At 37.4% G+C, this 13,460-nt stretch overlaps 1 protein-coding gene across 1 annotated transcript in view; it reads right to left on the reverse strand.

The window, feature by feature from the left end:
- KHDRBS2 (KH RNA binding domain containing, signal transduction associated 2) overlaps positions 1-13,460 on the reverse strand; it is a 511,795-nt gene that overhangs the window by 416,373 nt on the left and 81,962 nt on the right. Inside the window, exon 2 of the mRNA XM_045542235.1 lies at positions 1,257-1,384. Coding sequence (XP_045398191.1) covers positions 1,257-1,384 — 128 coding nt within the window. The remainder of the gene's footprint in view (positions 1-1,256; positions 1,385-13,460) is intronic.

The following is a 13,460-nucleotide window of genomic DNA, read 5'->3' on the forward strand; positions in this document are numbered from 1 at the left end:
CAATTTACACAGAAGCAGACACTGTGTCTCTCATTGGAATTCCCACGTCCAAAGAATAAACAAGCGTTAATCTGAGAAACAATATCAAGTTATATCATATTTAAATTTATGGTTTAGGGAAATAATCTTCTATTCAATATGATAACTGGTTAATTAATCAAATGCCATAAAAAGGACACATTTTTCTTAATACTCCAAGATATTTCTACCATATTTCATCAGTATGTAAGGTTTTCATGTACATTTCTATGACTTCTCAATTTAATATTTGTAAGAACATAATTATAAATTAAATCAAATAAAGTTTGTTTCAAAAACATATACCTATTAAACGCATCTTTCTTACAATAGAGTATGTCTAACTCAGAACAAACAAAAAAATGGCATGCCCAGAAAACCTCATCTGAAAATTTGCTGGGTTGTCACAATTTTATCCATGCTTGAAATAATTATAAGCAAAACATTCTAGTTAATTATATTTACTAGAATTTATCACATTGGAAGACAACTGGTAAACTAGAGCATTCATTTCTGTAATCTTTATTATTAAGATAATTACATGGTCCTTGCTTCAGATTCACTCTTTATGAAGTAAATTATAAGGCTGAATTTTTGAGTTTCCATTTTAGCTTCTTTCATTTATTTGAAAAAAAAGAAAGTCTTTTTACCCATCGAAATTTATGAATATAATTGATGAAACCATGATTTTATAACCAATGCTCTACTAGCAAAAAAGTAGAGATGTTAGTACACTAAGAACAATATCATAATTATTTTTATAAACAAACTTTGAATATATAAGGCCAGACATTATAATCCAAGAGTCTAATAAACACCACATTGCTTTCCTAGATATAATAATTCTCTGCTGATTGGCAAGTGTTATATATTTATAATCATTAATTCTACTTCCTTTTATAATAAGAATATACATTTTAATATGAACCAAAACATAATCAAGTGCGTGTGCATGTTTGGATAAACTGGTGTATCATTTATACATGAAACAAATGATTAAAATATCTAATTGTGTTTCCTGTATTCACAGAACAAAAATACTATAGCCTTCACTTGAAAATTTCCCTCATCATTGTACTTGCAAAGAGTTTTTCTTTCACTACGTAAATATCATATATTTCTGTATACTTACATAATGAAGCTTTACCTATTTGTTTTATAAACCACAATGAATAAAACCATCTTACTTTTATCATTTTTTCCTTAATTCTATGACAACAAAGTATATATTCTGGTACCTTTGGATATTGTTTGACAGGAATCAGTACTCTTTCTGACAGCTTTATGTTTTTGTTGCTGATGACATCAAGGTATTTTTTTTCTTCATCTTCCTTTTTTCCATCAGAACCTTGAAATTTTTCAATTTCTGAAAAAAAATCACAAGAAAAAAATAAGTGAAATGAGAAATATGCTGATTGTCCATATTACTCCTCTTCTCAAATAAGATTTTGAAGATTCTTGATTAAAAAGCCTGAAACAGCATCTTTCTAACAGCTACATGAAAGCTGCTACAGTATGTATTAATAAGATGACCTCTGTCTACTAAAATTAAAAAGTGATAATGGAAAATGTGATAGTGTCTTCTGGGATACAAATGGTGATTTAATTATTTTTTAATATCTGCAAACCAAATATGAGGAAGACTATGTCCTTTGACTATTTAAAATATTAATATCTAAATAAACATAACTGTCCCAGGAGCAATGAATAGAACAAAACATATTTTAAGGTTATGCGTTTTATTTTTATTTAGAATTATTCCTAAAAAAATAAAAATAATTAGAAATGGTAATCATCCAGTTATCTAAAATAAATAGCAAAGAGAAACTGCATATTTTATATTCGAGCCAAACTTTAAAGTAATTAAAAGGGGGTCACAGAAAAGTCATATAAAGGCTGAAATCTATTAATGTTATCATTCATACGCATCTATACGAAATTATCTTTATAGATGCTTGAGAGGAATTATTAGTTTTGACCTACAAGAATATAACAAAACAAATATTTTTTAGATAAAATTTTATTTTTTATTTTTTAATAAAATAAGTTGAATGTACTTTATCCAAAATGCTTGTGACCAGAGGTGTCTTAGATTTAATTTTTTTAAAGTTTTGTCTAATTTATTTATTTATATATTTATTTTTATTTCAGAATATTATGTGGGTGCAAACATTTTGGTTTCATACATTGCCCCTCCACCACCCAAGTCAGAGCTACAAGCGTGCCCATTGAGCACATGTATACTATTTACCCATTTCTTCATTTTTAAATTAACTTATTCCATAAATATTTTTAAACCTCTGCTATGGGTACTGGAGATATAACAGAAAACAATAAAATGTCTCTGCTTTTATGGCATCTATATTCTAATGTGGATAATGAACAATGAGAAAATGAATATATATGCACAAACATATTTACGGGTGGAAGCACAGAATAAATACAATATAGCTATTAAGAATATAAAGGAGAGTAGAGTCGAGAGGTATGGCTATAACTTTAAATTAGCAGGGTGATATCTCAGCAAAGTCCTGAATAATGAGAAAGATTAGCCATGGGAAGATTGAGAAGTAGAGTATAACAGTCTGATGAAACAAGCTTGACTTGCTCTTGGAATAGTAAGAAGCAAGAAAAGCCTATGTGGCTGAAGAAGTGAATGTAGAAAAAAGGCTTGATGGGTGGTTATGGGACGGATTATGTAAGAACTTGAGGAGATACATGAGGTTTTCTGTTTTTTATTGTGAATGTAAGGGTAAACCACTGATGGCTTGCGGGCGGGGAGGAAAGCAGCAATATTTGGTTTTTATTTGTAAAGATAACATCATATGTAGTATGCAAAACCAGTCATAGTAGAGGGCAAGCAAACAAGAAAAGCAAATTACATTTGTCTAGCTGAGAAATGATGCTGACTTGGGCTAAGAAAGTAGCAATGAAATGTTAGAAGAATGTGCAGTTACAACTAAGGTCACTTCATAAAACTCACAATGTAAACTAAATGTTTCGGAGGATTACTAAAAATTATTTGTAATAACTTTTTTTATGTGTACTTGATAGTTATTATTACCATAAAATCATCAGTAAATATTTCTTCTTTCTTTATTCTTGGTCAATTGTACTACTTCAAAACACTAACTAAATTGAGATATGAATGTGATAGTTTTTTACTTTTGTTATGGATGGAACAAAATCATTCTGTTTCTGTTATTTTGGAGTAGATAAAAGGTGATGATAGTTATTAAGTATGAAAATTTTTAATACAAATTAATTTATAGTGCAACTTAAAACAATTATTTTTAAAAGGTCTGTTACTTCCAAAGATAAGAGAAATAATATATTGTATCTAATAGTGCTGGGTTTTGTTATTCTATTTTTAAATAACATCTTTCCCAAAATGATTTCACATAGCTTCTAGAAAAATCCCTCTAACATCCCAGGCAGTAAACTTTTAGCATACTATGTATTTGGGCTGTGTGGCATCTAAAACAATCTTTTTGAAGTAATATTACATTGTTTCCCCAGATAATGTCTGAATAAAAGGTACAGTACATAGTTGGTACAAGTCATTTATAATCGTTTTTTTGAGTTATATGGTATAATTTCTGTAAGGACAAATAACTTAAAATAAACTGAATTGTTTGAAAATAAGTTATATGTCTATAATTCCTGCTTAGTATGATGGGATCACATTCCTACTCCAAAGTATTAACAAGCCACTTTGACTGTCTTTCTACACTGAGAAACACTCTTGATTCCAAACTTTCAATCCCTTACATTAATGTAATTATTAGAACCAGAACTATGATAACTGCAAAGAAACAATATTCCTTATGCCTTCTGATACTAACAATGAACTTTTGATCACTACCTTTTGGGTCCATGCACCTACCCAATGTCACATTTTTTAGCTTGCTGAGGCAATTGTGATGTGGGACACTGAAGAAGCTGACTCAATTCCCAAACTATTATATGTATGGCTTCTCCCTTGTTCAAAAGGAAATAGAATTTGTCAGATATTATTTGCTCTCCACAAAAGTACTACCTTAGGCTTTTTTAGACATTTGCAATTTGGTCAACCCATGATTAATTCTAATAACTTTTCCATCAAGAAATGTAGCTGAATGAAAATAGCACACCTGCCTCCTCCACTCAGAAGAACCAGAGCAGAGTATGGCAAGTCACACTTCAAGTGCATTATCGAAGAAAAAATGCTGGAATTCAATAGAGAAGTGACAAAGGACACCAAAAGTGGGGAAGGAAAATGAGGAGAGGTGACCTCCCTGGCAAGAATTGGCTGGGAGGCAGCTGGGAGTGACTCCCCAACATGGGGAAGGGGTAAGAGAGAGAATTCCAGTGGCCTATACCACCACCATGGAATCATGCAATCCTGGCTGCAGGAGAAGCCCTCAACTCTCCCAACCCCTGCAACTAACATAGGAAGCTGCTATGGGAAGTTCCAATGGGAAGGAATTGCTCCAAGGAGGGAGCCTGCACTGATTCCCAAATACTGATACTTTCTGAGACCTAAGCAGCTACAGCATGGTGTCATTTTCACAACCAGACTCTGGTAAACCACATGCTGTCCTGGGACCCAGCAGCGCTAAGACTAGGGGATTATGGGAATTCAGCTAATGCTGCTGGGACAGGGTAGCAAGCTGGGAGCATTCCCACAGCCGGGTCTAGGAAATGAGCAGAGCATGGGCAGCAGCAGCTGGTGCCAGAAAGCAAGTACTGCCAGAACATGAGACAGGGACCAAGAAAGGTGCAAGTTGTCACTGGGAATGGGTCAAAAGCTGGGCGTGAGCTCCTTCAGTCAGGGTAGGAAGATGTGCCCTGCCAGGCCTGGGGTGTGAAGGGGATGTGCATTCCCCATACGCCAGCCCAGGCTGTGGCCACTGAGGGCAGCCCTACCCTCTCCAGTGGTGAGGCCTCAGCACGAGGAGTGCTATCACCCCTCACATGCACACTAGGCCTAAGCCCTGAGGATCACACAACCCCCACCCAGCATGGCTGTTGTATACTCTCATCACTGGGTGGCCTGAGAACAATCCCGTGCAACTTGGCTTTGCTCATCACTCCAAGAACAAGCATACAGCCTGGGGTCCGGGGGACTGCCCAACCCAATCCACCACCTTGGGTATCTGAGCACTCCTCCCAGATGACTGAGGTTGGGACTAAACTCTGAGCCACTGCCACCTCAGCTGACACCCAACTGCCAGTGCCACCTGGCATGTCCAGCCATTGCAGCCATTGCCAACATTACTGTACACCACTAGGGACCCAGAGAATCTTCCTGCCATTGCTACTCCCACCATCCACACCAGGCCAGCTGTTCAAGGGCCTGAGAACCCACCTTCCTGCCACCACTGCCACTAACAGCATCAGAACCAGCCACCTGGAGGCCCAATAACCAACCTGCTGGTAACCACCAACACAAGTGCCCCTGTGAACTGTCCTGGGGCAAAAAGATAGGCATGCTCAGCCCATTGCTGCCACCACTGGGTCCTGAAGACAGGCTCACTTGGCATAACAGTCCCCAGCACAACTTCACCACAGCCTCCATGAATGGCCACACCCTAATACACTAAGGAAATCACAGACACCATAAATGCTATTTACAGGCAAAGATACCAGAGACTACATTACTGCATGTTCCCAGAATCAAAGCCAAAGTACCCTCCCAAATCAACACCAAGATACAACTTCATGAAAAATTCCTCCAATATGATAGTAAATTAAAAAATATGAAGAAGTGACTGTCTCACAAAATGTGCATATATCAACATAAGGACACAGGAAACAAAAAAGAGCAAGGAAATATGACTCCTTCACAGGAACCCAATAATTCTTCAGTCCTGGATCTTAGTCAAAAATAAATTTTTGAAATTTCAGATAAAGAATTCAAAATATTGATTTTTAAGGAGCTCAGTGACATATAAGAGGATGCTGAAAAACAATACAAAGAAATGAGAAAAACAATTCAGTATGTGAATGAAACAATAGCATATAGCCAAAGAGATTGATATAAAAAAAATAGAAATTCTGGACTGAAGAATTCATTGAAGGAAATACAAAATACATTTCAAAGTTTCAACAATAGACTACATCAGGAAAAAGAAATAATCTCAGAAGCAGAAGACAGATCTTTTGAAATAATCCATTCAGACCAAAATGAAGAAAAAAGAATAAGCAAAGCCTTCCTGATACTGGGGACAACATAAAGCCATGGAATTTACAAAATATCAGTATCCCCAAGGGTGAAAAAACAAAGGATTAGAAAATCTATGTAAGAAAATAATAGATGTAAAATTCTCAAGTATAGAAAGAGATTTAGATATTAGATACAGGAGACTCAACAATCCTCAAGGTACAATGCAAAAAGTCTAGCCCACAGCACATTATAATCAGACTGTATAAAGTCAAAGTTAAAGAGCAAAACCTAAAAACAGATAGAGAAAGTATCTAGTCACTTATAAAGGAAACCCATCAGACTAACACCAGATTTCTCAGCAGAAACTTTACAGGCCAAAGGAGAATGGAACGATAGATTGAAAGTGCTGAAAGAAAAACCTGACACCCAAGAATACTATATCCAGCCAAATTATCCTTGATGAATGAAGGAAAAAAATCACCATTCCCAGACAAGCAAATGCTGAGGGAATTCACTACCACTAGAAAAGCCTGACATGAAATTCTCAAGGGAATCCTAAAGCTGGAAGCAAAAAGACAGCATTTATCTCATGAAAATACTCAAAAGTATAAAACTCACTGGTAAAACAATCATACAAGGAGGAAGAGAAAAGACTCAAATGGTACCACTAAAGAAATCCACCAAACCACACCAACATACTACAAGAAAAAAAGAAAGGAACCAGGAATATATGAAACAATCAGAAAGTAATTAACAATATGTCAGGAACAAAGCCTCACATATCAATAACCTTGAACATAAACAAATTACATTCTCCTCTTAAAAGGCAAAGAATGACTGATTGCATTAAAGACATGATCCAACTATACACTGATTACAAGAAACTCACCTTACCAGTAAAGACACATATAGATTGAAAGTAAAAGGATGGAGAAAGATATTTTATGTAAATGTAAACCCAAACTGAGTAGGAGTAGCTAGACTTATATCAGATAAAACAGACTTTAAGTTAAGAACAGTAAAAAAAGAGAAAGTCATTAAATATTGATAAAGGGAACTATCCAGGAAGGGGATATAACAATTCTAAATATATACGCACCCAACACTGCTGCTGCTGCTGATTCATCTATCAAATATTACTATATCTACAGAAAGAAATACACTGTAATATAATAACAGTGGGGACTTCAACACCCCACTCTCAGCATTACACAAATAATCTAGACAGTATATCAACAAAGGAACACTGAATTTAGATTAGACTTGAGATCAAATGCACCCAACATTTATAGAACATTCTATTCAACAACAGAAGAATATACATTCTTTTTATTAGCACATGGCAAATTCTCCAGGTTAGACCATTTGGCCACAAAACAAGTTCCAACAAATTTTAAAAAATCAAAATCATATCAAGTAACTTCTCAGACCACAATGCAATAAAACTAGAAGTAAATACCAAGAGGAACTCTGGAAACTGCATAAACTATGGAAATTAAACAACATGCTCCTGAATGCCCATTGGGTCAATGAAGAAATTAAGATGAAAATAAAAAAAAATTCCTTGAAATAAATGAAAATGGAAACACAACATACTAAAAACTGTAGGATGCAGCAAAAGCAGTGCTAAGAAGGAAGTTTATAACAGCAAATGTAGACATCAAAAAAGTAGAAAAAGTCAAGAATAGATCTGTGACCTGAAAAGATGGCTGACTAGAAACATTGGTTGCCAGATCATCTCAGAAGGAAAAGTTTTTAAAAAAACATAGCTCAAGTATAATTCTGAGGGGAAAGTGCCAGAACCTACCAGAGATTCCATGGGAAGAAGTTGCAGATCAGAACAAGCAGCAGCAAGATATTGGCAGAGATCAGCCCCTGAGAAACTTGGAGCCCCATGGAAAGGGTAAGTGGGGGTTTCATTTCTCTCTCCCTCACACCTCTGGTAATGAACAGGATTCTGAACTGCTAGAGAGCTTCTCTACCCTCATGAGCCCAAAAGCTGCTGCCACCGGTAAACTGGGAGTTTCTTGAAAACAAAGCACCAAGGTGCCAGCCCCCTTGGGGTCGCTTCCTGTCACCACATGCTCAAGCTGAGACAGCAAGCACCATACTGCTTCTATACTCATTGTACACCTTTGTCTTTCCCAGGGAGCTTCAGCCCTTCAGTTTTCATGTCACTTGTGCCCACACAAACATTTCCCATCTCTGGCTCAGACTGCAGCGGCCACAGGTGCTAGGGTGTTTCTGGTATAACCTGTGTTATACCAGGGCTTGGGCATTCTGGGTGTGCTACCTTCCAGGGAGAGAGACAAAGACAACCTGTGTGCCAGATCTCCTCCATTCAGACTCTTTTCCTCCCCACCCCACCCACGCCCACTGCTGGAAAGTGATACAGGTGCCCCAAGGAACAACTGAGATGGGACTCTGAGAAGTGGCTGTTTCCCCTATGTTGGTGCATACACTACATCAAGCTTTCACAGAAAGTGGGGTTCATACTTTTCCACTTAAAGACCTGCAGTGGACCAAGGGATGCTCAGACTGTGAGCTCACTGTCCGCCAGCCCTCCCTGGTACTGCTCACCTGGCTACTCCAATAGAGCAGGGCATACTCTGAACTGGAGAAACATTAAACCTGGTTGAGGACACCACGGGCAACTTGGGACCAGCACAATTCTCCCTGGCATGGCCAGGGATTAAATTTGAGGAACCAGGTGACAGGCACACAGGCCAGACCCCATACCCCTGAGGACTCAATTGTGTTGCTTGGGGGTGTAAAGGGGAGATTTGTGAATTAAAGTTGGGAGGTGAGGGAGCCCATGTGGACAGAACTGAAAGGACAGTGTGGTGTGGGTCTGAGACTCAGCACACTCACAGAGCACCCCTCCCCCCACAGGAAAGCTGTGCTCTTGGCCCAAGTTGGAATCTTGGGCAGGTAAGCACCGAGCTCTCTGTGCTTTGCCAGTGAGCTCAGCTAATTTGGGGTTCTGCTTGCCGCCAAACACCAGAAGGAGACCCACAAGGCAGAGGAAGAGGGGGAGGAGTAACACCTACTCCTGACAGCCAGACTATGAATTCCAGATGGTCCCTCCCCCACAAGCAGACTTCGTGGCTCGGTGAGGCCACTTCAGTCCCTAACTGATGACCTTCTCCAGCAGCCTGGAAGCGTACCCTGTACTCTAGCCAAGATAGCTTTTGTCCGTGCCTTTGTGGAGTCTAAAGTCAGGCTCATTCAGCTCAACCCTGCCTTGCTCCTCCGCCCACCTCTACTGTGATGGAAAATAAGGTGTCCCCTGGGAGCTCCAGGACCTTGCCCACCACCTGGGGTATCTGAGTACTTCTCTTGAGGGGCTAGAGCTGGCCACTGGTACAAAAAACAATATTGCAGCCTGGTCTTTCCAGAAAGTGCCACATGCTGGCAGGGAGGAAAACTGGTACAGCCCTTTATGACATTTACTGACTCAATCATCCAGGGTGTGGTTGATTTTTACCCACAAGAACCATCTACTATCTCAGAGATTAAACTGAGTGTTCCAATATAATTCACACTAATAAGAAGACCACAAGGCTGGGGGAAAGAAAAAGGATTTCAAAGACCTCCATCTTTCGTCAACAACAGACAGTAAATTTACCTACTGACATATTACACCATAGCTACAGCCTACAAATAACTAGAATGAGAAAACCACCACACTAAGGGTATCTATAACCAAGGCATCCACCCGGAACCTAGATCCCCATCAAAGTACCCACAAACAAAGCCAAATGCCCTTACAGACTCACCCTTAAGAGTGAGGGGCTGGGGCAAAAGCCCCATCTAAACAAAAGAAAATCCAAAAACAAGAAGTGGCAGCTGTATGAGATGAAAAAGAATCAGCACGAGAACTCTGGAAATACGAAAAATCAGACTCAAAGGACACCCACAAAGAAGCACATCACCTCTCTAGCAATGGATCTCAACCAAAATGAAAATACAGAAATTACACTAAACATGTTCTTACACGTTTAATTATGTGAAACTCTTTAGGCCTAATTTGGGGCGGTGAGTGAAATACATGCTCTTCCAGGTACTTACATTCCTAAAATTCAAAGAAAAGGAGAGACAAACTGAAAATATGTATGAACTAGAAATTCCTAGTTCTAGAAAAATTTTAAAGAATCAAGATACATTTAGTTATTGTGAAGATTTCAAAAATAACTTTTTCAATGCAATATTAAAGGAAATTTATATGCAAGCTATAATTTTAGAACATATTTAAATGAAGAACATACAATTTGGGAAGAAAACAAGTCTTTGTCAATAAAATGAGAATGACCTTTAAATATAACAACAGATAATGATGCATTCAGTGTTTTCAAATTTATGCTCATTTAAAACCAAAGTCAATAAGAGGTTGTAAAAAATCCTAACATTTATTTATGGACATTTTCAAAAGGAACTTTAACTACAATACAAATGATGCTTGACTACATGATGATTATAACTCCTCATTATAAAAGGAACACAAACAACTTACATTTACATAATATAACCCAAGCAAAGGTAATCCTGCTCGCTCCATCCTCAAATCATACCCTTTTAATTTCTAAGTAAAAGTATTTTCTGCTCTTTCTGTCTGAATACAGAACCACACCTTGAATCATCAGAGTTAATAGAATGAAAGAATATAGCATAGTAGAATAATTTTCATCTTTGTCTTAGGATCTCCCACATGAAATTTGAGAGATCAGCATGTATACTATAATACAGTAAGTTTCCAACACTTCAAAAATCTAAGCCCCAGCCGGGCACAGTGGCTCACGCCTGTAATCCTAGCCCTCTGGGAGGCCGAGGCAGGTGGATCACCCCAGGTCAGGAGTTCGAGACCAGCCTGAGCGAGACCCCGTCTCTACTAGAAATAGAAATAAATTATCTGGACAACTAAGAAAAAGTATATACAGAAAAAATTAGCCGGGCATGGTGGCGCATGCCTGTAGTCCCAGCTACTCAGGAGGCTGAGGCAGTAGGATTGCTTAAGCCCAGGAGTTTGAGGTTGCTGTGAGCTAGGCTGCCGCCACGGCACTCACTCTAGCCTGGGCAACAGAGCGAGACTCTGTCTCCAAAAAAAAAAAAAAAAAAAAAAAAATCTAAGCCCAGAATAAAAAGACAAATATACTATAATACTTCATCATGAAATAAAACCTTAATGTTAACAAAAGTATGAGGAAAAGATTTAGCACAAATTTTGCTTTATTGATACTTACGAGAAAAATATAAATTTTCAAATTTCAGCATCAAAAAAATGGGTTAAGAAACACCAATGTTACTCCTTGGCATGCATATATATATATATAGAGAGAGAGAGAGAGAGAGAGAGCGAGAGCGCGCGAGAGAGACAGAGAGACAGAGTGCGTGCACATGATTATACCACTTTTCAAATAAAGAAACAGGAATTCAAAGAGCTAATGTAATATATATTATAAATACATAACAGAAAGCAATAGGAATAAAGAATTTAAAAATTGAGGAGTCTTCAGTGTGGCCATACATTTAATAATGTAAACAAAAATGATAAAAACAGGAACCATCCTTTGCTTAAAAATACCATTTAGAAATTTGTCTTTATATCAAATATTTTCCAGGAGTGCGGGCAATTTGCCTTGCCTGCTTGTAGCAAGCTCAAAGCTAAGTCTGTCTTCAAATAGCTCTAACTCTTCTCATAGGGATTTCTTGTGTAACTTTTTATTCTCATTATCCTTACAACTTTTTTGTTTGTTTTATCCTGCAATAACATTTTATTTTTATTTTGTACTTAATTTTATTATAAGCAGTCTCAAATCCATCTCAGAAACAGGCAAATGATAAAAATGCCACTTTCAAATTATTATGCTGCATTAATAATATTAGTAATCCAACAATCCTTGCTAATGCAAACTTTCTTTGAGTTCTGTTTGTAGTTTATGGAGTTAAATCTGGTTGCTAAAAGTATCTTTGTCACCTGCTAGCTACATGATCTTAAGCAAATTAATTAGCCTCGGTTTCCTTATTTTTTTAAACAAAACTAAATCTATCAAATGATGACATTATAAGGATTAGCATTTTGTGCATAGCTCTCTGGCAGTAATTATCACGTTGTTTTGATATTATAACACCTCACATCTGTCTATCTCTATTCTGGAATCTTTGAGCAGGAAGTTTATTTTACTCATCTTTATGGCCTATGTTCCTAGCCCAGTGACTAAAAAAGTAGAAGAGGAAATTATTCCCTAAACCCGTGTTTTTTTATCATAGAAAAATAAAATGGATAATTTCTTACAAGACAGAGCTTAAATGATAAGATGGCAACCTTACGTGTGAACAATAATGCTAGCAAAACACATGTCATGAATAATGGATTTCCCTGACTCAAGGCCAGCAAATAATAGTTTAGTGAATACTAGTCTAATTCCAAAAGCATTTAAGGAGTGGAAAGTTGTTCTTGAATATGGAATAATATTTTCCTTTTTATTGAAGGCATGAAAGACTATGTCAGATTCTTTGTGACAAATCCCCCTGAATAACGTGCAAATAATATTAAGGACCTATACAAGCAATTTTTCTTTGATGACTGAAATAGAAATGGTGATAGCTAAATTTTATTTAAATATAATGCAAGCATTTGTTTTCAATAAGAGTAACCATAAGACAATTAACTATTGTAATTATTATTCATTCATTTCAATGCCCTGAACCTACTGAAATTGTGAAACTGATACCCAACCTGTCCCCATTTCCTGTCTGCTTATCCAAATTCCAACCACTTCAAGGCTTGGCTCACAGTTTCTTTTTCCAATGGAGCTGTACAGAGTAACTCACAGAAATTTCACTTCTATGAACTCCTGTCAGTTAGTTCCTATGTTACATATTCAGGTGTACTCCCTTTCAGTCATAACATAAAGCCACTGATATAGCTCAGATATTTGTCCCTGCCAAACCTCATATTGAAATTTGATCCCCAATGTTAAAGGTGGAGTGTAGTGGGAGGTGTTTGGGTTATCAGGGCAATTCCCTCATGAATGGTTTGATCCCCTACCCATGGTAATGAGTGAGTTCACACAAGAGAGAGTTGTTTAAAAGAACATAGGACCTCCCCCCTCTCTCTCACTCCCTTTCACCAGGTGACACACCCACTGGCACTTTGCCTTCCCCCATGAGTAAAAGCCTCCTGAGGCCCTCACCAGAAGCAGATGCTGGCACCATGCTTCTTGTAAAGCCTGCAGAACCTTTTCTTTATATATTACCCAGCCATGGACAAGTCACTTAAGCTTTGTGGGCTTCT

The sequence above is a fragment of the Lemur catta genome, chromosome 2 (genome assembly GCF_020740605.2).
Source record: "Lemur catta isolate mLemCat1 chromosome 2, mLemCat1.pri, whole genome shotgun sequence".
Classification (NCBI taxonomy): domain Eukaryota; kingdom Metazoa; phylum Chordata; class Mammalia; order Primates; family Lemuridae; genus Lemur; species Lemur catta.